Below are 25,262 nucleotides of genomic sequence, written 5' to 3' on the forward strand. Positions count from 1 at the left end.
GCTTTATTCTCATCCCACCATCTCCCTGCTGGCACACACTGCACCATAGTACGCCTAGAGTGGGTTAGGCACTTAACATCCCAGGTCAGCGAGGTCTCAACAGTGGGTTATTGGTCTGTTGTGGCCTGGAATCAAGAGTGCTTGCTTCCTTGGAGTGGAAAAGCAGCCTAGCATGCTGCAGAGGAGTGCTGGAGACTGTCCCCTGTAGTCCCCTCTCATTGTGATCCAGTGAGAGACACTAGGTAGCCCTGAGTGTGCTCTACTTGCCAGGAAAGCCTTTAAAAGGAGACTGCCTTGAAAATTGAACTGTGCGAGGCATTTCTCTGTCTCCACACTAACGCACGCCGCTGGCCAGAATTTTGCAGGAAGCAAAGCAAACAAGCACTGATGTGAACTAAAGGGACTGTATTGGTAATAGAGACAACGAAAGCAGAGAAGTCAACACAAAATTATACACAGCCTAATAACAATACATTGTGCAATTAATGTACATAAACATTCCCTTCAGCAAGACCTTCCTTACCCCCCTTTCCAACATAATCCCTCCTTATTTACCCTGCAGCAGGGAAGCAAGTAGCATGGTGGCTCATGCTTGCCTTCTTGAAGGGGGATTCAGAATCAAGGTTCAGTGCATCGAAAATAAAAATTAAAAATAAAAGCAAATTAAAATCAGGAGGAGCTGTAGGCAACTGGGTATACAGAAAGTATCTGTTCATAAAAGCTAGCCTGCAGGCTAACCAGGGGTTTTTTTTTGCACCCTCAGAGGCCTACACTAACCCTAGTGTACTTCCTAGTCACCTTTCTGTCTGCCAGCCCACAGGAGACCAAAGCCCTGAGTGGAGGACACAATGCTTAGCAAAGGAACCAGGCAAAGGGAGCAGCATGCCTTGCTGGCACTGGAACAGCCTCAAGGCAGTCCAAAGTAGTGCCAGAACTCAAATTACTGGTTGGTTTAAAAAGCCAACTGCACACAGGCCTGGAAACCACACAGTTCAAGGTTCTTTATTGCCCTCTGGGAGAGATTCCTCTTCATCCCTCATGGAAGTGCCTTTGCCAAAACAAAATTGCCAGTGACAGGCCTCTTGTTCTTCAGGGGCGAAGTGTCATCGTTTCTTTCATACATGTTTTACCAATGCTTGAGAGCAGAGGGGGTCTACAGGTAAGCAAGAGGATGCATTAACAGCATGCCGTCCCTCAGCTGCTTTGGCAGACCTAACTTGTGTCTGGGGACGAATAGTCACCAATGTAGAAAAAGCAGCTTTGTCCCATTTCACTTTTGGCCAGAGCTTGAGAAGAATCAGAATAGCTCCCCTGCACAATATTCAGGGCTACCTAGTTGTAAGCTAACCTCCCATCCACTCCCGAGCTTTGCCTCTTCCAGTTTTCCACTGACCAACTGACCATGCCAACTTCTGTGCTGCCCCTTTAGCCAGGAGTGTGGTTCTGCAGTGATCAAGCCTGCATATAATTTTCCCTGGTGCAAGGAGTTGCAGCTGTTAAGTTCATTTATACCAAACTGTAGAGAACTGGTTATACGGAGACAGTTTGGTTGTGAAGACACGGAAGTGCTCCAAGCTCAGAAAGCACAGCCTACTTGTAGGATGACATTCAACTGCATGCTGAGAATGAGCACAAAAACCTACGCATGATGCTGGGCCTTATAGGGTGGAGGTGGGACTTCTAGAACATGCCATCCTTGTTCTGGCTCCTTTGGGTGGGGTGCAGGGCACCCATGCACCTATAAACCTACAACTGAAAATTTCCATGTCTTGCTACATAAAGCTTGCTCAAATCATACATATGGGTGTGGAGAGAAAAAAACAAGAATCTAAACAACTGCTATAGATTCTAGAACTATAGGTTTCTTTAAGGCACAGTTCAGATAACCCCTAAATCAAGTTTCCTCCCTACTGCCAATCCGTGTTAAAAAAAAAAAAAGCCAAGAAAAAAATAAAGGGGCAATTTTGCTGCTTGGCCAAAAGCAGTCAACTGTGTGTTATCTTCTGGTTTATGTAGAATAGCTGGCAAAAGTGCCATGGAAGCCAGAAGTGAAAGTAAAACATGCAACAGAAGACAACTTTGAGCCCAGCACAGAAGTGCATGGAGAGTCTGTTGGCACACAAATACCATGCTGAGAGATTCACAGCTCTGTGCCCAGATGCAGCTCCAGGGCCAAAAGAGACACGGAGGGTTTCAAAGCCCAGTCTGACATTTAAAAAGGAAAGTCTGGTAACCTTTCCAGTGGGCACAGTCAGGGGACAGGGTTTCTTCTGATTAACCAACATGGTCAAAGTCAAGATCTCTTCACTGAAGCCCTGGGGGTTTTTAACTAAATCAGATGTTCCCATCATTTCCTCCAAAGACCTCCAGCATGCCAACCTTCCTATGTCTTCCCTCCCACATCCACCTTCTTCCCTGAAGATTTGGGTAATAGTGTTGAGTACCAAGAATCAAAGCACCTTGGTCTCAGAAGTACCATGAGGCATGTACACGACCACAAATTAACCCCAGACTGCTGGCTCAGGATCAGTCACTGACCTGGAGAGGGGAAATTCTTGTCACAGCAACTTCTAGAGGTCTGAGAAGTCCCTGACACTGAGCACATCAAATCTGTGTCAGGAACTCATCACCTGCGTTGGCCTTTGTCCAACAGGATACCATCACATAGGAATTGCCAGCAGCCAGCCAAGTGCCTTGATAAGACCCCAACAAGAATACATACTTGCGTCCCAAAGCTAGCATTCCCCAATGAGTTAACAGCCTCCACTAGGTAGTGTAAGCCTTTGACAAGGCCGAGGAGACAGACAGCTGCCAGGAACGATGCAGGGCTGCTTCAATGTGCTGTTGCCCAGCTCTGCCAACAAGACATCTCTGCTCCTTCCCATGCTGCCAGAGAAGCACAAGCCTGGAGAGTTCTGGCACACACAGAGCTCCACAAACCTCACTGAATGTCTGAATGGGAGCAAAGAAGCTGCCAGCCCCTTGGCCTCATGCATGCAGTAGGCCAGGACAAAAGGGCATTAGGCCTTGGCTCCAGGAGTCACCATGGGTACTCCAGCAGCAGGCACTACCTGGGCCATACTCTTATGTACACTGCCAGGGTAGAGCCTCGTCCTGTGCCTTCTGCATACCACCCCCTGGTTAGATAACCTCTAGGAAATCGGCTCTGGAGAAGACCAGGATAGAAGTTGTGGAGTCTCCCCAGTCCCTGAAGAATCCAAGCTGGGCTCAGTCTCCCCTGTACACCTCAAGAGAGCAGGGTTAGGGGTAGTGCGCTTGGATGAAAGACAGGACATCTTCCTTTGATAGCTTCTCTGGATCTTGCCTTTTCTGAGAGTCGTGCACTTTGACACCTTCCCCCCACTCCCAGAAGAGGCGGCTGTAATGGCAGATGCTGTGGGCAGAGAGGAGAGCAAGATCAGTTTGGCAGGGGAGGGGAAGGAAAACACCATCAGCCACAAAGTGCACTACAGAGCCAGTTGCCCTTGCAATGGGAGCCACACAGAGACATTCTGTCTAAGAGGCGCCTTAGAAAAAGACCAGTGCATTCATTCACTGTACAAACTCTACAGCCCTGAAGGTACAGCAAATTCCAAGCCTAAGAGATTTCCATGGAAACAAACATGTTAATTCTAGCTTCACTCAAGACTCAGTTCAGTATTTGCTGGAAGGAGACAGGTCATTAGGGAAAACCTACCTCCCTCCAAGTTTTTGAGACGATGAAACTGTCAATGCAGGCAATGGAAAGGCCTTAATGAAGAATTTAGAAAGTCTGCCAGCAGCAGCAAGCAGCGATCTAATCACTCACCACAAACCTACTAGAATCAGTAACAGCTGTCCTATGGAGCTTTGCAAACGAACAGCACTTCATGCTGTACAGAAGCGGCTAGAATCGTCTCCTCCTTCCCCTCACTCAAAGTAACCAAGCTCCATTTGGCTGCTGAGAGTTCTGGGCCTACAACGCCATCTCCCAGTCCATCCATCAAGCACAGCCCTCCCTCACTGCATCAACAGAGTCTCAGCCATAATGAAAACAGAGCTGCTAATTACTGCTGACACAGCAGCCTTTAGTTTCGTACAATTACTGACACTTAATATTCATAGCTTATTTAGTGCTACTGTTCTAACAAAGCAGAACTAGCACAGTGACAAGAGCACATGTCAATGGCTAATTATGGACGCATTAGTACTCACTAACCCCAAGACAACACATCCCTTCTGCGCTCCCTCCACCTCCTCAACCATTCCTGCAGGTTCATGCTGGCCTACTTCCGAGTACAAAGGCAGAACTAACTCCATCCTGATGCATGGAGGGAAAAAGCATCGTGTGCCTCTGTTTTTACAGTTTTAAGCCCGTTCTTCCGTTTAGCTGGTTAAGGAAAACTTAAGGATTAAGAGCACTGCTGTAAGGTAGGTAAGGAGATTCAAAGTAAGAAAAATCAGGAGCCCTATTTCAAATCAAGCTCTCGCTCAGAGGCGCAGTCCTGGGTAGTGGTGGTGGAGGGCATCTCTTGAGACTACCTGAGAGCAGGGTGTGCAGAACATCTCCACCCATGAACCCTGAGGCATCTCACAGACTCAGGATTTGCTGTACTTAAGACTTCGCCTTAGTCTCATACTCAATAGATACAGATGGTGTTCAGCAGCCACAGTATTAATGACTGTCCAATGACAAGCTACTCCATCCTTTCCCAAGGAGCTGTTGCTTTTCTCTCTCACTCTCTCTTTAAACAGCTCCCAGCTACCTACAGCTTATTGCAGAGCCTGGGCTAAATGAACTGGGATTTGCTTTTAAATTAGCAACTTCCAACCAAGCATCTTAAAATACAGAGATGCGACAAATTACAATTGCTGGGCTCAAATTCCCATTTCCCTGTGTGCAGGGAAGTTCAATAACTCGTACTCCGCTGCAGACAGGGGAGCAAAGTTGCGAGATGTGTGTTCCTCATCACAATTAATTGCAAAACCCACAAATCCAGATCAGCAGTTTCCTAGAAGTCTGAGAAGGTGCCAGCTTCTGCAGCACGCCCTGCTGGTGACCAAGCTGTGCTTGCACTGCGAATGAGTGCAAGAACATAGCACTGCATGCCTGAACTCCCTTCAAAATACCCAGACACACACACGAACTCGCACACAGCCATCCTTCCATAGCCTCAGCTCTGGCTTGTACTCACTGAAAGGGTGCGATGGATTCAGAAGGGAGGTCGTATGTCGCTTGCTTGGTCATCTTGTTGAAGAAGAACTTCCTCTTAGAGTTTTTGCTGTATGCCATTGTCCAGGGATCTTGCAGAAGAGTCACAGGGATCAGGCAGAAAATGGAAAGGAGAAAAAAAGCACAGAATAAATATACATCCAGTGCAATCAGGGAGGAGCAATCTATAACAATAGTTCTGATCCTTCTCTTACTCCTTTTTCCTTCCCTTCCTCAAGAAGACCTGCTTCCCAAGCTGTCTTCTATTCACTGAGAAAATTCTCTTCTCCCTGCATTTAAAAGTTGACATTCCAAATAGGATATTTCCATGTACTATTACTCTGGAAAACACCATCTTGATGAAAAATCATGATGTCATTAAAACCCAAGTCATGAATCATGTAAATAAATGGAATTACCCACACAATAGCTAATCAACCTGCAACAGAAAATCCTATCGTATAAATACCCTAAACCTTACCCAATCCAAACTAGCAAAAGTCTCTAGCCATTGGAATACTCCCATTATTTTTTTACCAAATTACAGCAGAAGCAAACCTGGTCAATACTTGTTACTTGAAGATACAAAGGAAAGTTAAATAAGAGCAGGGACTCTCTCTTCCTACCATTCACAGTCCGTACGATGTAGAGTCCTGTGGGCACAAAGTGCCGGTCATCTCGGCCAGTGTAGGATAGCCTGGGTATTCCCCCTGAACTCTTGATGACTTTCATCTCTAACCTGAATGTGGAGAGAAGGCTGTGATATGAGATTCCTTGTCTCTTCCTCTACCGTCCTCTTGCACACAACATGCCACCTGCACACCCTCTCCAGAGCATCACAGTGAAAACTGACAGCACTGCACATGACAGGACAAAATAATCACATCCTGGAGAATTCAGTTTCTTGCCTCCCTCACAAAGCTGGAGAAACCAGACAGAGCTCTCTAGATCAGGTAGCAAATCGAGTGTTGCAATGAAGGATCTGTGATGATCTACCACACTTAATCCAAATGGGGTTCCCATTTCAGGTATGAACTCTTAGTCTTTCAAGCCACTGACACTTTGCACACAAGCTCAAGCGCCGTTGCTACTCCTACTGTTGTAAAGCGCATTGGACACATCTACAGCAGCCACCAGCTGCACGAGCTCTAACAGCTCTTTTTCCAGGACTCTTCAAGCACAGATCAGCACACCCCTCCCATTTCTGTGCATTGATGGCTGATTGATAACCTCAACAGGCCCTGAAGTCTCTCATTTGGGCTGGTCACTTACCTCACAAAAATCTTCTCCATTTCCTCCAACCTGTACACTTCCTTCACTCTGGGGGGAAAAGACAAAAATGTAATTTCAAAAAAAATTAAACTGACCTCTCTTTCTGTTCCAGCTACAGGGAGCAGCCAAACAGTTCATTTTGTACAGCATGAGGTGGTCAGGCATGACTGAGGCTCACCCTTCTCCTCAATCTTATACTCCAGTGCCTTATTTCTCCTGGCTTGAGAAAGCCTGACACCTGCATGCGCATGGCTGGGTTGCTGTAAGCAGCATATGAGCATCCTCACTCCTAAGGAAGATGTGCATTTTTACCTCAGGCTGAGTATACAGAAGAGTAAGAACAATGAAAGTTGTGTGCTTTTGTTTTCCCATGAGGTAAATTCACCAAGGTCAGCCCCAGGCAGGTTCTGGCCTCAGCATGCTGGCCTCCCCATAAAACTAAGCTGCTTGATCTTCACCGTTATTACCCTCAGGGATGCCACAAACTCGTTAGTTGCCCTGAGGTAAAAACAGCTTTTTTTTTTTTTTTAAATCAGTGAAGATGATTTGGAGTCATCATTCTTATCATTATGTCAAACTGCTTTTGTTTTTGTTGTTCTGATTCACAGAAAGACAATTGCAAAGTTTCAAAAGCACTGCTTCTGATCTGACACCCCAACTACCCATTTCCCACACACTGCTACAAGCACCAGGCTTCAAGGAGCACAGTTTGAACGCTTTTTCACAAGAGCCACAAAGGGCACCACTACAACCCATTTCTACAGCTCTCCTTCTCACTTCACCTTCAGCCCTCCCCAACATTTTAAGCTCCTTCAGTTACTGCAACTGTCTGTCTTGAGTTTCACTGAGATCCCACTCATCATCTCTCATTAAGCCACCAAGAAGAACACCCTCTTTCCCTTCCTCCAGCTTCTCTCACAACATTACAGCACTTCTATCTTCTGAAACAGAAGCTGTTTTGTCCACAATACCTATCTGATACCCAGCACAATGATGCTCCTAACGCTCCACTGTAGCAGAAGTAATAAAATGGAAGGTCAGGAGGCAACCAAAGCTGAAGCCCTACGTCCAGGCGCTTTCTTGGGATTGTAACTAACGCCGCCTCCTCAGGCTAACCATTCGGAGATCGTAAATGCTGGTCAGTACTTCATTCATCTACTAACAGTCAGCATCTCTGTACCGCTGCTGACCCTTCAGGGCAGACAAGGGCATAGAAGTCTTTGCAATGATTTAGCTAACTGGGCGCTAGACCTACTGTAGCACATATTTGAAATCAGCACCAGCCAATCCACCTATGATGAAAACATAACTGTCTGATATGTGAAACAAGGGCACAACTTCTCCGCTATCAACCTTTATCTTAGATATTTAAAGGGCTTTTAGCCTCTTTCCATTGAACAGAACTATGCATTTCAGCTTGAAATTTAACTCTCCTTCAGCTCCTTATCTTCATCCTCCAACCCACTGAAACCAAAGCACACCAGGCTGAGGGAAGGAGTCATCACTCACCGGATGGGGTTCATATCTGGCCGGCTAGGTTTAGAAACAGCTTTGACAAACTTCTCCGCCAGCTGAATCCTGAATGAAAATGGAAAGAGAATCCAGCCATTTAGCGAGACCTTTGGCACAGCAGGTAGGTAACAGTTTCAGCAGAATAACTGATTAGACACTTCACTACATACAGACTGCCTCCACTGCTAGCCAAATGGGTACTGAGCAAGACTTTTCACCCTGCCCTCCCAGTTCAGTGCCCAGTGATACCAGCTATTATCCATTAGGAATGGGTCTCCATAGCTTCCTCTACAAGCCAACATGCTGCCGAACACATTGATGTATCAGCAGGAAAGTAGGACTAGCAGAGACATCATGTCCCTGAGGACAGAAACAGAGGGGCTTATTCCTTCTCCCTCAGCCACTTATCAGCTATGCTCATTCATATTCCCAGGATGCCCAGTTTACCCAGACTGTGCCTGGCTCACCCCAGACTAAGAAGGGAGCTAGACCTGCCCTCATCCACAGAGAAGGTACAGCTGGAAAAGGCTATACACACTTCACGTCAGAGCGGGTTCATTCACAGTTCATCTTTATAGCAGTGTTTCAGCTGAATGCACTTGTGTCCCTGTGCTCAGCATTCTGCTTTTAGTGTAAACAGTTTCCCAGTCACTCCTACTCATGTGCAAGAAAGAAGCTTCTCCAGATCCTACATACCTCTGGTTGAAATGCTGCTTTCGAATGTCATTGCCATTCAGCACCAAGACATCAAGGATGTGGATGGCACTGATTTTTCGCTGAGCTTTCCCCTAGGGAAGGCAATACAGAGACTTACTACTCAGACTGTTGCTCTTTCAGCTTTGATTTATAGTCCCTTTTTTGACAGGACATCATTCTCTTCTAGCAAGAAACCATCTTTCCAGATATTAAAAGCACACAAATTCCCTGCTGCCCATTGTACAGTAACATGCCATGCTCCAAGAACTGGTGTATCTCAACTACACAGTTCTATCTCATGGGAGGGAGAGAGGGCAGGACCACAGCTGCCATCACCAGCTCTCTGTGCCTTATCAGGTACCACAGCACAAAGCCCACTGCACTACAGCATCCTCACCTGAGGTGCCAGAGGACAGGCAAACTCCCAGGCAGCAATACTTAACACTGTGAATATACCATGAGAAGCTTTTCCCCAAGGCCTGCAATCATTACTGAGCAGTTATGTACCCAAAGAGCCACAGAACACATTAAGTCATGTTGGCAATGTCATCTGCTGCTGCACGTAGGACAACAGCAGCATGTCAGGTACAAAGTGTTTTCAAAATAATATTAAAAGCTCATATCTCTAGCACTGGACAAAAAGAAGGAACTTAATCCAAAAGAGTTTCTCTAAAGATCATATAGAAAAAAACTTGCACCTGACACAGATGGAACATTTATTCTGCAGTATCTTACAGAGATAAGGTGAAACTGCTCATTATATTTGCAGCCACTTGGTAAGGGAGAGAATAGCCTCCTACCTCTCCTTTCAGCTCATGAACAATCTCCACAGAGAGAAGGGTATCTCGTGGCAGCTCAGTTTTCAAATCCAGCTTTGTCCAGCGATCTGACTGGCGACCATCCCAGGTGTAGATCTGTGATTTCTGTGTGTAGAAGGCAGTCAGATTCAGTCAAAGCTTCATGAGGGCAGGGGTAGAGGAGAGACCTCTGACCAACCGTAGAGCAACCCTCAGAGAATCTTTTTGTCCTAGGCTGTCACAGGTAGTTTCTTTGTCAGAAGTTTTAAGGAAGAGCATTAATCTCTACAGCAAAGGAACAAAACTGCTGATTTTGTAGTGGCTTTTCATACCCGCACAAAGAACCAGAAATAGAACACTTTTAAAAGGACAGTGAAGATAATTAGAGACACTAGCAAGAGTACAGGTCTCTGTGTAGGCTGCAATTACAAAAACAAGGTTAATTAGTGTGAAAAGTGGTGAAGTCAGTAGAAAGAAACATAAAATAACTAGCAGTCTCAAGGACTGCTGATGGGGACCGTTTCTGGCCTTTGAGGACAGGAAAGGATGAGATAAAACTGCAAGGCAAAATAGTAGCATTGAAATGAATGAGCAAAACTACCAGACCGTTCTCAGCGCTTACCCCTAGCCCCAAGAGGAACTTCTGCTCACTTCCAGACACCATACACCGGTAATCTAACACTTGGCGAATTTTCTCCAGTGTACTGGAATTCAGAGGAGTGGGTTTGTAACTGAAGGTATCAATGTCTGTGCCCTAAAGAACGAAGTATGGAAAAGGTAAATTAGACACAACACATCAACAGGTAGGCAAATGCAACTTCTATATGGAACGATAATCCAGGACTAGCTTCTTCATCTCTTAATTCCTATGGCAAAAAGTTCTATTTACATGAAAGGACTCACAACAAGTTTCTGGGTACGGTCTCACCTGGATCAGCTCAAAGAACTTGGACTTGGGATCTGAAGATGAAGGAGCAACACGAGCCTGATCAGGAATCTGAAAACAAATCCAAACGATTGATAGTGTTATTCTTTGGCATGTTCATAGGAACCTTTCTGGTTTCAAGACACAATAGAATATCCTGCCCCCTGAAACTCCTGCTCTTGGGATTCCAGTCGCTGGAGAGGTCATCTGGCAAATAAAAGGTCTTGTGTTTTGCAAATTTAATGTAGGCATACTACGTCTCACAGGGAACAACAGGCAACTTTAGAAAGTTTCAGGCTAAATCTTTGATTTCATGCATGCTTCGATGAAATACTGTTCCATCAAAGACACACTGGTTACAGTGCTGAGTTCACTTTGTGTATGAAGAAATACTCTCAACTGCAGTAAAGAGGCCTGCTCAGTTAAGCCATACACACAATGAATGAGAACATCCTGTTTGCTTACATAAACAGCTTGAAATGGTCTCCAACTTTCCCACAAGACAACATATTAAACCTCTGGCTAGAAGGTCCTATCTGTACTGCAGCTCCATTCTTGTTTCACCACAGCAAGGACACCTTCATGACTTCCCTACTTGGCAGCTTACTTACCCCCCAAAGCTGGAGACACTCCTTTCTGATTTCAGCCTGCCGTGGCTCAATCAGCGTCCTAGAGAAAGACAGCAGACTGTTACGATGGTGAAACCTCCTTGCTCTTGCAGCATTACATATCCCAGCCCTATAAAACTTGCATCCTTCAGTGTCTGGCTTGGGAGTGACAAACATGCACTGTTCCTCAACAGGTTACACAAAACGGGATGCTGCCTTCTCTCCCCACCCTCCACCCATCTCCAATCCCCGTGTTTAGCTTTGTTTCATGGTCTGCACTACTGACTAGCAGCCACAACTCCACCCCATGAAAGTACCACTGGGCATCAATATTTTCAAGAAGTTATGTACTAGTATGAACTTATGCTAATGTCCAATAGCTGGGTACATCGCCCTATTTACAAATAGCAATGGAGACCTCCTGAAGGCCACACAAAAACCAGTGTCAACGTTAGGATCAACTCTTAGATAACTCCTGGCTACCAGACTCACTCAGCTTTCTACTACGTATTATCTCTGAATGACACCTGAACAGAAAACTCACAGCAGGGAAATAGCTATACATTGCAATGGTTTTAGTTTTACGCAAGAAATTCACATCATGAGCTTTAGGTAATTCTAGGTACGTAACTTAGATGCTTTGAATTGCCCCTGGAAAATGAAGAGCTATGAACCACACCCAGCTTAGATGGTTACTGTAAAATTGAACATAGCAGCTGGGAGTTACTTTTCTGCTTACATTCCTGCTAAGAAGCAGGCAAACTTATGGTAATTGGAAATCATGCAACGCATGGAAGCCTTCTCAACAAGGGTGGTAATAGACCATCAGCTTTCAGAACTCCCTCTAGCCACCCACATGTTTCTGCAAGTAACTCAGGCAGACACAAACTGAGCTACCTAAAAGCACTATTCACTTTCCTGGCTCCAAAGGCCAAGCCAAGTACCAGCTCAAATCCAGAATACATTAAAGAAGGTCAAAGCAATTCATTTATAGTAGGTTAATTCAGTCCTCACCGAAAGCCAAAGGAATATACTCACGTGTCTTGAACAAAGGCACGAATTTTGGCTAGTGCCTTTATCTGAACTTTGCAGTGGCTGAAAGAGAAGACAAGTTTCAGTCAGGCAGCAAGCTATTCAACGACCAAGACTGTTCTACTGTTCAAAACAAGGAAGAGTGCTGGGACAACAGGAGAAAGCCAGTCTGATCCTCAGAGCAGTGACGGATCATTGCCAACATGATTCAAAGTGACAGGAAGACCACTGGAAAGAACTAGGCAGTAGCCTCCTTTCTTTTCTACGCAGTACTCAAAAGGCCAAACAGTCAGTAACAGTATACAGCATTTCTCTCTGCACAGGGTTCCTCTGCTCTGCTAAGCCTCTCAGGGAGCAAAAGCAGAGCAGTGCAGCAGCATCAACAAGTACCTCCATGAGTGCAAGAAGCTACAACTGAAAGCCATGTTGGTTAACCTGCCTACAGCCAGCAGCCCTCATTGCCCACGAGCACTCACTTTTCATTGGACTGGACAATGTAATCGTAGAAATCCTGGTCGCCTTTGATCACGTTCAATGGGACAACAAGATTCACATCCACATCAGAGTTGCGGAGCTGGTTGAGTCTGATGTTCACCATGAAGAGATAATCCCGCACGTCATCAATCCCTAGCTTTAATCCTTTGCATATCACGTACCTGCAGAGCAAGGCAGAGAGATCATGTGGATTCAGTTCTTCCACACAGCCAACTTTCCTGCCACACTCCCATTATCAGGACAGTTTCCCAAATCCCAGGAAGTCTTTCCTCCTGGCTATCCCTAGAAAGGTTCAATCTCACCTATCACAAAGTCGTTATACATTTTCTACACTCTGTAAAGACTGGGAAACTCAACCCTATTGAAAAACCCCACAGATATCCCTCAAATAGTAAACCAATTCTGCTAAACTTGACAGGTACAATGATAACACACATAATATGCTCTAGCTTCACTGGAACTGTAATTATTTCATGAAAAACAGAATTTGTTATACATTCAGTTCCACTGCTTTCTCCCCAGAAGTATAACTTGGCAAATGTCTTCTTTACCTTGTCAGATGTCGTAATTTGCTAAGCATCTAAAATGTTTCCTCCTCCAAGACAGCTGCCAGTTCAGGCAGGTCACAGAGCTTCCACTAGACTTACCCAAATTCATCTATCACTGTATTTAGAGGACAGGCTTTCTTTAGTAGTAGCTCAAGAATCTCACCTCTCTGAGTTAGCAGGGCGGCTTGTCACAGGTTTAAAGATGCACACTCGCTCAAAGCAGCAATACAGGAGATAAACAAGTCCCACACTGAATGGAGTAAACAGGTCAAAGGTTTTGCAGACAAAATGTCCTCCTGGAAAAAAGAGGAAGCACATCAATACCAGCAGATTATAAGGAAACAAGGAGATACCAGGCACCTCAGTGCCACTTTCTCTTCTGCAGAACTGGTAAGTGTGTTTTTGGTACAGTTAAACAGCATCTAAAACACATTCATGAAGTGGGCCAATGGGGCTCTGTGAACCACCTTCCCTGTACCTCTGCAGCAAAGAGAAAAGCGTTTCCCTGACCAAGATCAAATCAGTACGCATGCTGTCTCATGAGCAAACCTTCTATCCACCCCCCATCCTCCCCTTCCAGGCTCAAACTGTGCCCTATGGCATGGCAACATGCTATGCAAAAGCCTCAGTAGAAGAGGAGCTCTGATATGTGCAATAAGAAACCTCAGGCTGGAGGAGAAAACTAGCAGATGTTACCTAAACAGAATACCTCACCCTCTAGAAAGAAAAGAGTCTATGTCGCCCCTTGCCTTCAAACAAGATTCCCAATTTCCCCAAGGAAAAAGAAGTCAGTCTTACAGAGCTATTATCTATACAGACAGAAAAGACTTAAAGAAGGTTGCTCCTTCTACCATATCACATTTGAGACTACTGCTAAGTAGATCATTGCCTCAGGTACTTCTAGATGTAGGGCACAAGATAAATGATAACGTAATGAGCATTTTTATCTTCTGCGTCAGGGCCAAATGCTAACTAAACTCAGCAGAAGAGAGGAGCCATCAAAACCAGACAGAGCTGTAATGTCCATCATTTGGCAACAATGAGGTACAGCCAAGACCATGTAAGACATCATATCTTGTTCTGATCACAGAGATGGCAGATTTAAAGGAGAAAAGCCACAGTCAGAGGGAAGGATGAACTGGATAAACACCACTCCATTCCAACCAGACTGCTGGAATATTCAGGAAGCAGTTGGTCCAGACAGTGCCATAAAACTCAGATACACTGTCCAGTTATCGCACTAGTGTCCTTAACCCAAGACAGCTACATAATGTAACACATTGTAAGAGCTTTAAACTAATGCATTTTACCTCATTGCTTTTAAGTAAAGCAAAACAGACATAGATAATCTTATTTTTCTGCCCCAGTTCTCTTAGCTTTTTGACAGTCATCTCTGGATGTATGAGTACACACTCAATTCTGTGCAACTTAGACTCACCACAGAGCGGACTTCATGGCACGTTAATAAAAGTTGTACAGCATCCTTCCGCAATGCCACCCACACCTTAGAGAAGGAGGAAGAAGATTCATGGATAAAACATACCTGTCCGGACAATGGACAGTGCTGTAAGGAATTGGCAAAGCATGAGCTGTTTGCTTAGGATTTCTTGCAGATTCTCCTGACCCTCCACTGAGAAACCCTGCAAAGCACATAGCATCTGATTAGTATCTCCACAAATCTGTTGGTCAAGCAAGGGATTCTGTACAGCTGAATCATGATCATTTCTGTTTCGTTAAGATAAACACTGCCACCAGGAATTTTAATGGCAAGCCTTGAAGAATTTCACATTGTAACTATGGACACATGTCAAATATCCTACTATATGCAGACTGAGGTATCAGTTTTGGTCATTAGTGCAAGAAAAAGAAATGGACCAACCCCATCAGCCATTAAGAAATGCACTCCCTTGTGATCAGTATTGTCCAAAACAAAATTCCGGAAAGCAGTAATGTTCTCTGGGCGAGTGATGTCTCCATCTCCATCAATCCCTCCCTCTCCTAAGGGGAAAAGAGGAACCAGTTACTAACGTGTTTGCAAGGACAGACAAAAGATCAGTATGTACACGTGATCTATTGTATTCAATCAACTTTTAGTCAGAAATTACACAGACCTTGACAGGAGAATAAGCATTAACACATTCCCTTTTTCACCACCGAAGATGCTTGTTAAATTAGGAAAATTATTCAGATTGTGTGGTCAGGGCTAAACAAAGCCATATAATAACCATGCTCAAATGACAAGATGTACATTAGCCTCAGCAAAAGACAAATCATTCACTGCCCTCCCCTGAGATGAGAACTAACTACATGACAACATAATATTCACATCCAAGTAGAAGTGACACATAGCTGAACCTACTAAAAATGTAAGGTTCAATCTCACTGCACAGCTTACCTGGTAATAACATGTTTTTACAGACAAGGCAAAATTATTTACATTGTGCATTGGCAACCTTCTACTAAGAATTCAAATCATTCCAGAGAAACACAATCCTCTATTTCCAAACACAATGTAATCTGGAATTTCAAAAAAACAACCCCCAAAAAACCCCTGTGAACAAGTTTATAAAGGGAGTATGGAAAGGGAAATAGGGTTTGTGTATGAATGTTCGTACAGTTTTCCCATATGGTCTTCAAAAAGAGAGGTACATTGTCCCCCAGGTTGGTGTTTTAGAAAGCTAATCTAAGGTGTATTCTAGAGCCCACCAATTCTGACTTTGAAGAAGCCTGAACTTCTATTAGTCCCTATAAATCTTCTACAACTACAGCTCCCATTAACTGAACTAGAGGACTAGAAAGCAGCAGAGATCAGGATGCATGATAACCTTTTGATAGCTAAATTCCTTATCAATCATCCTGTCAGTAAGTGAAGCCACACTAGAATTTGTTACCATTCTTCACAACACAAATATCATGGCAGTCTACTTCCTTCCCATCACTGGAAGTGTTTGTACACATCTCACTAGACTTTATAGCGTAACAGACAGAAAATGATCAAGAAAATGCATCAAAGTCATTGGGCTATTCATTTCTCCAGGTATCTCCTCCTCTTCATAAGAACACCAGTTTGCAGTGAGTTATGAAGATCCAAATGCTGCAACCGTTAGAACAATGTGTTTATCTGCCTTGCTGCCCTTGCCGTGAACCTGCTCTTTAACAGATCTAATCCTGAAGCACTAACCATTCTTTAAGGGTTCATGGTCAGGTGTCAAAAGTCACAGTCAACAAGAGTCAGAGTGGTGGACCAAAAAAAAAAAAAAAAGCACAATAATGGAAAAGTAAACCCTCTTCTCTACAAGACAGTGACACTCGAGATTCCTTTATACAGACTGAAATAAGAAGCAGGAATACTAGCAATCCTTCTATTTCCCTTCCTATTCCTAGAGGCTATGCAGACAGAGGGCTCAAACATGTCAGCAACCTTAACAAGTTACCATCCATGAGATGAGATGCAGCAATTGTCTGTGTACACCTGCTTAGTTCATCCCAAAGCAAGGTAAAACATGTTAGCTTAAACCTCTTTGGATTAAGAAGCTCATTTAGTTACAGTGATTCAGATACAGCCTCTAGCCCAAATCTGTTTTATTTATCTTTACTAAGAGCCCACAATCCATTATCACAGCAGAGCTATGGAGGTCTGATATAGAAACATACTGCCCGTCAAACAAGTAAGGTTTCTGTCTCTGGCTCTGCTGACAGATCTTTGGGCAAGTCAGGGGGCTGGAGCACCTCCCCTAGGAGGACAGCCTGAGCGAGTTGAGACTGTTTAGCCTAGAGAGGAGAAGGCTCCAGGGAGACCTTATAGCAGCCTTCCAGTACCTGAAGGGGGCCTACAGGAAAGATGAGGAGGGACTCTATCAGGGAGCGTAGTGACAGGACAAGGGGTAACAGTTTTAAACTGAAAGAGGGTAGATTTAGGTATTAGGAAGAAATTCTTTACTGTGAGGGTGGTGAGACACTGGAACAGGTTGCCCAGAGAAGTTGTGGCTGCCCCCTCCCTGGCAGTGTTTAAGGCCAGACTGGATGGGGCTTTGAGCAACCTGGTATAGTGGAAAGTGTCCCTGCCCGTGGCAGTGGGGTTGGAACTAGATGATTTTTAAGGTCCCTTCCAATTCAAACCATTCTACGATTAGTCATCTCACTCGCTGTTTCAGACTGACATCAGTGAAGTGGGAAAAATATTGTCAAGCAGTCTTAAAGAACTCTACAGTTTTCAGATAAGCAAAGCACTTAAGTATCAACTGTTACAATGGGACACACATTCCCAGGGCAGCCTGGAAATAAGTGCAGACTTGATATGCAAGCTCACCAATCTCAACCCCTTTCTCAGATGACAGCCCCCTTCTACCTTGTAAAATGATTCCCTTTAAACAGGCTCCTCTTAGATCCCCATGCTGGTATCAATACACAGAGGCTGCAGCATAAGCAAAACCATCAGGTAACACTCACACATGCACTACATACCATAGTAAGGTTCAAAGAGCTCACTGGAAGCAGAATAGAAGTCCTCTAGTTTAAAATCATTTGGTCCTTTCAAGGTCATGCCAAATCCTTTTGCGTGCCACTTCCGCCTCCACAAGACATACTCAGAGAAGCCTCCGGGACCAGCACACACATCAGCAAAGTAGAGCAGCTCTGCATCTCGCTCCTTTATCAAGGGCCTCTGCAAAAGGAAACTGAGGAAATTCTAGTGACCCAGTAACAGCTCCCACCAGACAAACCAGATACACCATAAACTGCACTACTCAGCCAGAGAAGTCTCTTTCAAGCACCTGTTTTCCCAGCTAACACCCTAAGTAGTATTCTTTCTCCCCACCTTCTCCATTCTCTGAGAAAGCACTGCTGTCTGAAAGTCAAATAAGAGGCCCTCACCCCATGGAAGTCCTTAGGGTTTGTAAACATGTAGTCAAAGACATGGTCCATATTTGCCATCTTCATTGCAGCCCTGTGAACACATAAATAGGGACCTATTAAGTTTCAACTTTGGCTCCCAAAGTTGAAAGTGGACATAAATAGGAAAGGGGCTACACTACCAGAAGTTCTGCAAACCTGTTCAGGAAGAAAACTCCACGGATCATCTCATAGGGGTTAGACCTTGTTCGGGCTCGACGCATTTCTTCTCCATCCAGCTCATCAAATACACTCTGCACAAACAGGAAAAAAAAAAATGAGCTGGACCTGCCTGGCACAGGCTTGAAGGATAGGTACGCATGAGCATTTCCTGTCCTCATGCTTCTCTTTCTTTAGACAGCAAACCCCATGCAGGGTTTGGTTCACCAATACAGAATGTTTTTCTGTCACATAATGATATTCACTCTTCTTCTAAGCCACCCCAGTTCTTAAGCAAATTTAGTGACACTGAAGAATCCTGTACTGATGGCTCCAGAGCCTGATAATGTGGTTAGTCACCTCAAAAGCAGTCCCAGTCTAAGGTATTTCTCTCACACATATACACACACACTCCCTCTACTGCAATTTACAAGGGCATGATAAAATCTAGGGGGGAAGATGGAATACACAAGAAAGGAAAGGGAGCTTATTTCCTTAGCTTATTCAAGTCTTCAGCCTTTCAGTTGGACTAAGAAAGGGAGACTGTTTTCATTCATCTCTTTGAAGGCTGAGGTGCAAAACTGGTTGCTGAACAGACAGTAACAACCAGGATGCTACGTCACACCAGTAGCATGGAGGTGAAAGAGGACATTCTGAGTTCTTGCCAATCACCTAAGTAAACTACTCAATCCTCTTCAATTATTTATTTCACTTGCTTCCCCAAAACTTCAGTTCCTCTCTAAAGAAGGGGACTCACCTTGCACTGCAGGACATTACGTAAAAGCTCTTCACTACAGAATTCTGTTTCATCTTCAATCACCATCTTCCTCTGGAACAGGATGAGAACACAGGTAACAATCAGCAAACATAGTATCTGTCACTTCAAAATGCAACATGTACCAGGAATGGATGAAGGTTGCCAACCACATACTAGGCTGTATTAGCAAAAGCGTAGTGAGCAGGGTGAGGAATTATTCTCCCCTATTAGGCATCTTGAGATCACACGTGGAATACTGCATCCAGTTTAGCACTCCCCAATACAAGACAGATATACTGGAGCAAGTCCAGTAAAAGGGCCACCAAGATGATAAGGGTGCAGAAGCACCAGGTGTACAAGGAGAGATGGAGAGAACAGTTTGTTCAGAATGGAGAAAGGGAGATCCTCTTGCTATCTACATGTACCTAATGGCAGGAAATAGAGAAGATTGATCTACACTCCTAGAGATGGACAGCGACAGGACAAGAAACAATGGACACAAGCTGCAACACAAAAAATGCCAATTAACCACACGGAAATTTTGTCAACTGGGTTATCAAACACTGAAGCAGATGCCCAAACAGGTTGTGAAATTTCCATCCCTGGAGATACTCAAAACTCAACCAAACAAGGCCTTGAGCAACCTGATCTAGCTGGACCTGCTTTAAGCAGGAAGCTGCACTAGCAATCTCTAGAGGTGCCCTCCAGCCTAGGTTATTCTACAACTCTTTGACAAGGCAATTGTTTCAGGTGGAGTAGTCCTGCGTTGTCTTAGGCTGGTAAGTACTGAGATATTAAAAATCACCTTCCCCACAGTCATCCACTCCTTCAGCTCCTGGGCGTCAGGGATTTCCGTGGTACACTCGAGGCACCAGTCCACCTCCTCATAGGCACTGGGCTGGAAACACAAGACATGGAAAGAGCCAAAGACAGTTTTGCTAGCAAAATATAACTAATTATTCCCCCAAAATTTGCCTCCCAATCCTAGTACATAAGGGGTTATGCCACAACTTTAGGGCCTACCATAGAGTTTTTTCTCCTAGTCTAAAACATGTCTAATTTGATTGAATTTAAAATAAAAAAAAAGAATCCAAAAACCTTCACCACAAAAAACCCCACACCACTTTCCTCTCATTACAGTCTAATAAATAATCAAGACAAAGCAAAAGCCTAGTGCTCTCAAGGTACATTTTAGTGACACTGCAAAAGAGACAGTTGTCAAAAAAAACACGCTTCCTGATGATGCTTTACACATTCTTTCTCCCAGTTTTTTCCGAAAGGCTCCCTCATTCCACAACTTAATTCAGGCTTTGAACAATTTTTATAATCTTGGGAAGGAATTGTTCTAGCAGTTAAGATCAAAATGATGCTACTCCTCCACAAAGAGAGGCTGCTAAGATCTACTAACCTTCTTATATTTATTATAGTAGTATCATCCACAAGGGTTAATCACATGCAACTGCTGTGAGCTGTAGAAACACACTGGAGAATGAGACCTAAACCAATGAGCCTACAGAACAGGTCTCAGATTCCTGGCTCTCAAGGAATGACCTCTGATACTATTTCAACTGCTGAAAACAATTCAAAGAATGGAGAGCAAAGTACTACAACATGCACCACACATGACTTGACAAGCATTGTTGCCCTTGACTAACAATGGCTGGGACCTTCTGGCTTACTCTCCAGCTGCCAGATTCCTAGGATTCAGTGTTGTGGTTTGTTTCTTTCTTTTTAAATACAAACATACAGCAGCTATTTCACACCAAATAATATCAAAACCAGGCTTTTCTTTCCTGACAACATCTATTTCTATTTCCCAATGTTCTTCCCTGTTGGAGAGCTTGACAAGACACAGGAATAGAACATCCGCACATTTTATTTGGGTCTATTAAAAACACCCAGAACAGATTTTTTTTTTTTTTAAAAAAAATCACCTATACAGGCATAAAAAATTATATAAAAAATAAAAATGGTAAGCCCAAATGAGCTTGATAACAATTTTCAATCACATTCACCACTGCAAACTAAGAAACAAATCCTACAGACCACAGCAACGATCCATCTGAAACCAATTTTGTGCCAGAACATCAATACATGTGACAGAAAACAAGTTTTGCCATGCTGTTCTGGGACAAAATAAGGCCTGGGTCTACCCAGCAGAGCCACTTAACGGTAGCCAGTTCTATCAGACAACACTAAACATCATTCCCAGAGGGCAAATCCTGAACACAGTAACAGAAAAGGGACTCAAAACAAGGAAGTACTTACCTCTGGCTCATCCTGCCAATCAATATTGAGCTCCCCATCAAACCCTTTGAGGGTCAGCCCAAAGCCTCTCCTTCCCTTCTGATTGGAGGCCTCAACAATATCCTTCCTGCCTTGGCCATATTTTCCCAGACCTTCTCCTTCCCGGAAACCCATCTTGGCCTATAAAGAAAGCAAAGGGAGCACACTGAGGCAAGTGGAGTTGAGTTTATGTACTACTACTGGGGTCAAAGCCTAGCAGAGAAAATGGCACATCACCCTGAAGTGACTTAAAGGCACTGAGCATTTTTTATCTCAGTTGTGGCTTTCAGGACTTAATACTGAGTTCACTGAGGCAGGACAAAAAAAACCCCTAGATCTGAAGAATGATGTTTGAGACAACAGCAAATTACAAAAGATTCAGTAATGTAGGAACAGCCTGCACAGATGGAGAAGTAGTGAGGAGCCTGGAGCCATTCATCACAGTGTTCAGTAAGCGTGGAAGGTTCATAAAACAAAAGATGCTGGCGCAGGAAAAAATTCATGTTGTGATGATATTCTTTGTTGTGAACATCACTCACATACATTTCAAGCATCAGTTAAAACTTCACCTAAAACTCAGAGGAGGAACGCAAGACCCACTGCTCCTGAAACACATTTTCATCTGCTATGTTAAAAGAAATATTTTAATTAACTGCTAGTTTTCCAATTCTTACTCTTCATAAATTTTAGTAACAAGAGAACAACAACAAAAAGTATGAATGCAGTCAATTTCACTCCCTCCAGTACGCATCTACAAGACAGTAAGTAAATAAAAGACTTAAGGATTAAGTTTCACTTTGAATGAATGTTATCCATGTACTCCTTCCTGTAAGAACCAATAAAAACATTGTTTATTACCAATCTGTACAAGAAACAACACAAGAACATCTGACGGGTTTTATACAAAGGTACATGGTGTTTTCCCATTGCTTTTGCTACCTCTGAATCAGACCCTGAAATATGTACACTAAATGTGACAGCCACCGAGCCTGTTACACACCGGTTTTCAGAGGACAGAAATTTGAACATCTATCGGTCAAGGACTATTTTCCTTTTACTGACCTAATGCTACCATATCATTCAATCAGACTTGATATCACATCAATCCTTATATTCAACTGATGAGGCCTTACAAACAAAAGCCTCCCAAATTCAGTAGTAAAAGCTCCTGTACTGTGGTGATGGAAAGCACTCCTGTACTGTGGTGATGGAAAGCACATATCCTAATTGGCTCAGGAGAGAACTCTCCAAGTGAAAGACAGTCTTGTGCTAGAATCAGTGAAATGCAGCCCAGTGCCAAAAACGCACGTGGACAGATTCTGAATGATCAGCAACAGGATTTATCTACAAAGAGGCACAATCAGCAACTTTCAGCCTCTGCATCCCATTGAGTTTTGAATTCAGCAGGAGCTGAAAGTTCTTTCTTCATGTGGAGGTATGATCCCGCTGATCAGCAGCATTCCACCTCCTTGAGAGGCAGTATCTCCCTGTTCCCACTCCTAGTAGCAGCTAGCACTTCCCAGCTTCTAACAGAAGACTGAACTTCTAACTTGGCAAAGCCAGGTACATGCTGTTCTACCACCATGGAAAGATTGCTGACCCCTGCTCCTGTGAGTACAGCACCAGCACAGAACAAAAGAAGACCCGAATTCAGTCCCCCACTGAGTCCCGAACTTCCTGTCACGTTTCAAGTAATAAACAACTATATGCCTCATCTTCTCTGCTGCCCTTGGAAATAACATTTTTGTTTCTCTGTTATCAAGAATGGAAATTCTTTCAGGATTATGAGACACTTGTGATACCACAGTGACAAAGTTTGTATCAGGAAGTAAGTGTAACAGCATCCACCGAAGGAGACTCCTCTTCTCTACAGCCTACTGTTGCCTTTAAACTCAGAAAAAAGTTGCCAAGTTTGGGACTATCATGAGACAGAGACAGTCAACCATTTTCTCAGAACTTTCTAAATACTTTCTTCCCCACACTAACACTATGCAATCAAGTGGTTGGTGATCACCTTCAAAGCTTAGTTGTCAGTCGCTATCGTTCACAACTCTCTGCTTTTCCAAGAAATTTCCATCCCTACATAAAGCAGAGTGGCGCTGCTTGACAGAAAAAGAAATACCTTAATAATTAAGGTAATAATTCTACAAAGGTATATGCCAGCCAGCCTCCAAGACCAAACAAATTAATGTCAATCACAGAATTTGTTAAGGCCTTTCTTACAAGGCATTTGTTAACTCAAGCATTGCAAAGTAACATACAGTAGGACTCTTTTCAAGCTCAGCAAGCCGCCTGATCCAGAGATCCTTCCCTTCACCTTCACATTCACCTCCCTGCTCCTAGGCCTTGAACAAGAATCAGCTTTCTTTTTTAATAGATCCCCTTCAACCAAGCTCTCTCAGCCTCCCTCAACTGCTCCGTAGCTTGCCCAAAGAAGCAGAGAACCCTGCTACAAGGAGGATCAGAATCAGAATCTCTTAAAACAGACTGGTTTTTTCACTTTGCTCTCATCAGGTCTTAATAGTTTGGTCCAAAACTATTTTGACCTACCATGAGCTTTTGGGAGACACTGTTATACATTGAGTAGCGAGATGAAGTACCCTCCACGAGAGAGTCTTGTTTGAACTCATTGCTGAAGACTGGTCTTTTTTCATCGCTCTCACTGTCGGACCCACTGCTGCTACTGGAAGACTCTGAAAACAAACAAAAAAAAGTGAGAAAAGTGAGTATGAAAATAAAAAGAAAACGGAAGACAGACATCTCAGTAATCACGTTAAGAACCATAAGTGTGACTCATTAAAACACCTCAACGCACACATAGAGAGTACACTTCAGTATCCCAAACGTGCTACGGGAAGCACACAGGTGTAATATAAAATACTCCACAGAACCAACACCTGGTTATCTGCCCCTTTGTCTCAGGGACACACACAAGGACTCTGACCCAATGGATCCAGGCCCCGCAAAGGGCTGGGCAAACCCCGTTACAGCAGCAGAGCAGGGCACAGCATGACCACGATAGTACACTGCGGTGTGCCTGACCTTTGCAATAATCCTGAGGAGCTGAGAAAGTCCACAGAGATTGTCTCCTGAGAATAACAGTTACCAACACCTTGATAAAACATACTGGATTTTCCTCAGTTTCCTACCTAACTACAGGTGTAAACGCACCCCTAACTTAACCAAAAATCCACATCAAGTACACAGGCATCTACCAAATGGCCAACACTGCAGAAAGAAGACAGAGTTGAATCCCTTAGTCCCCATATTAAACTTCAGTTTGACTCCACTACCCACCTCAGTAGCGAGGATCCAGAAGTTCACTACCGCAAATGTGACAGTTTTTCACCTCTGGAGTTTACTGATGCATATATACCCCAGTGACAGATAACATCAGAAGACACCAATCAGAAGACACCATGACAGAGATGAAGGTTTGAGGAAGAAGTTAATTAAGTCAATGGTCCAGTCAAGGTCATATGTACTACCATACACAGCAGACACTCAAAATAAACTTTTGTCACCTGAGAGTCACCTGAAACTGATGCAGCAGAGCCTTCATGGGCACGAAACAATGAAGCTCTGTCTATGCCCAGTTCCACCCTGGGATCTATTTGGGAAGAACCTAGGCCTGTATGAGCTGTATAGTCCTCGCTGCTGCTCTACAGCTGTGAGATGCCCAAACCTATTTGCTCTGGGCTGGATGTAACTGGGATCTGGGCAGGAATCGTGGTAGTCATATCATTTGTCTCATGGCCTGCTCCGCACCAGCTTGCCAGCGAGGGAGGCCCTACAACCCACCAAGTCCTTCCGCTTCTCCTGTGCTAATATCACTACAAGGATGAGGCAATGGCACAAATTTCCTTCCTGAAATTTGCCTAGCACCACATCAGTCATACTACAGATAATGCTGTGGGGCAGGCCATACAGACTACTGGAGCAACAATCCACAGCAAGCACAGCCATGCTCTTCATTGGACCTCTGCCTCTTGAGCCTCCCTGGTTTGCTGAGTGCTAGAAATCATCCTGTGCTTCTTCGTTCAACTAGGAGAAGTTGTACTACATAAGTTGCCCTGAGATAATGCAGAAAATTG

At 44.1% G+C, this 25,262-nt stretch overlaps 1 protein-coding gene across 3 annotated transcripts in view; it reads right to left on the bottom strand.

The window, feature by feature from the left end:
• Positions 1–390: 390 nt before the first annotated feature.
• The window catches only part of CMTR1 (cap methyltransferase 1), a 28,134-nt gene continuing 3,262 nt past the window's right edge, over positions 391–25,262 (bottom strand). For all 3 annotated transcript variants that reach the window (XM_068414695.1, XM_068414705.1, XM_068414688.1), the window contains exons 3-24: positions 23,719–23,861; positions 21,151–21,309; positions 19,688–19,780; positions 18,883–18,954; positions 18,126–18,220; positions 17,949–18,021; positions 17,541–17,739; positions 14,956–15,074; positions 14,620–14,716; positions 13,240–13,372; positions 12,510–12,689; positions 12,040–12,096; positions 11,005–11,062; positions 10,397–10,465; positions 10,091–10,222; positions 9,472–9,594; positions 8,672–8,763; positions 7,973–8,041; positions 6,464–6,511; positions 5,818–5,930; positions 5,175–5,283; positions 391–3,394 (exon numbers count right to left, since the gene is read on the bottom strand). In XM_068414695.1, coding sequence (XP_068270796.1) covers positions 3,262–3,394; positions 5,175–5,283; positions 5,818–5,930; positions 6,464–6,511; positions 7,973–8,041; positions 8,672–8,763; positions 9,472–9,594; positions 10,091–10,222; positions 10,397–10,465; positions 11,005–11,062; positions 12,040–12,096; positions 12,510–12,689; positions 13,240–13,372; positions 14,620–14,716; positions 14,956–15,074; positions 17,541–17,739; positions 17,949–18,021; positions 18,126–18,220; positions 18,883–18,954; positions 19,688–19,780; positions 21,151–21,309; positions 23,719–23,861 — 2,366 coding nt within the window. In that variant the 3' untranslated portion in view covers positions 391–3,261. The remainder of the gene's footprint in view (positions 3,395–5,174; positions 5,284–5,817; positions 5,931–6,463; positions 6,512–7,972; positions 8,042–8,671; positions 8,764–9,471; positions 9,595–10,090; positions 10,223–10,396; positions 10,466–11,004; positions 11,063–12,039; positions 12,097–12,509; positions 12,690–13,239; positions 13,373–14,619; positions 14,717–14,955; positions 15,075–17,540; positions 17,740–17,948; positions 18,022–18,125; positions 18,221–18,882; positions 18,955–19,687; positions 19,781–21,150; positions 21,310–23,718; positions 23,862–25,262) is intronic.

The sequence above is a fragment of the Nyctibius grandis genome, chromosome 1, assembly GCF_013368605.1.
Source record: "Nyctibius grandis isolate bNycGra1 chromosome 1, bNycGra1.pri, whole genome shotgun sequence".
In the NCBI taxonomy this organism is placed as follows: Eukaryota; Metazoa; Chordata; class Aves; order Nyctibiiformes; family Nyctibiidae; genus Nyctibius; species Nyctibius grandis.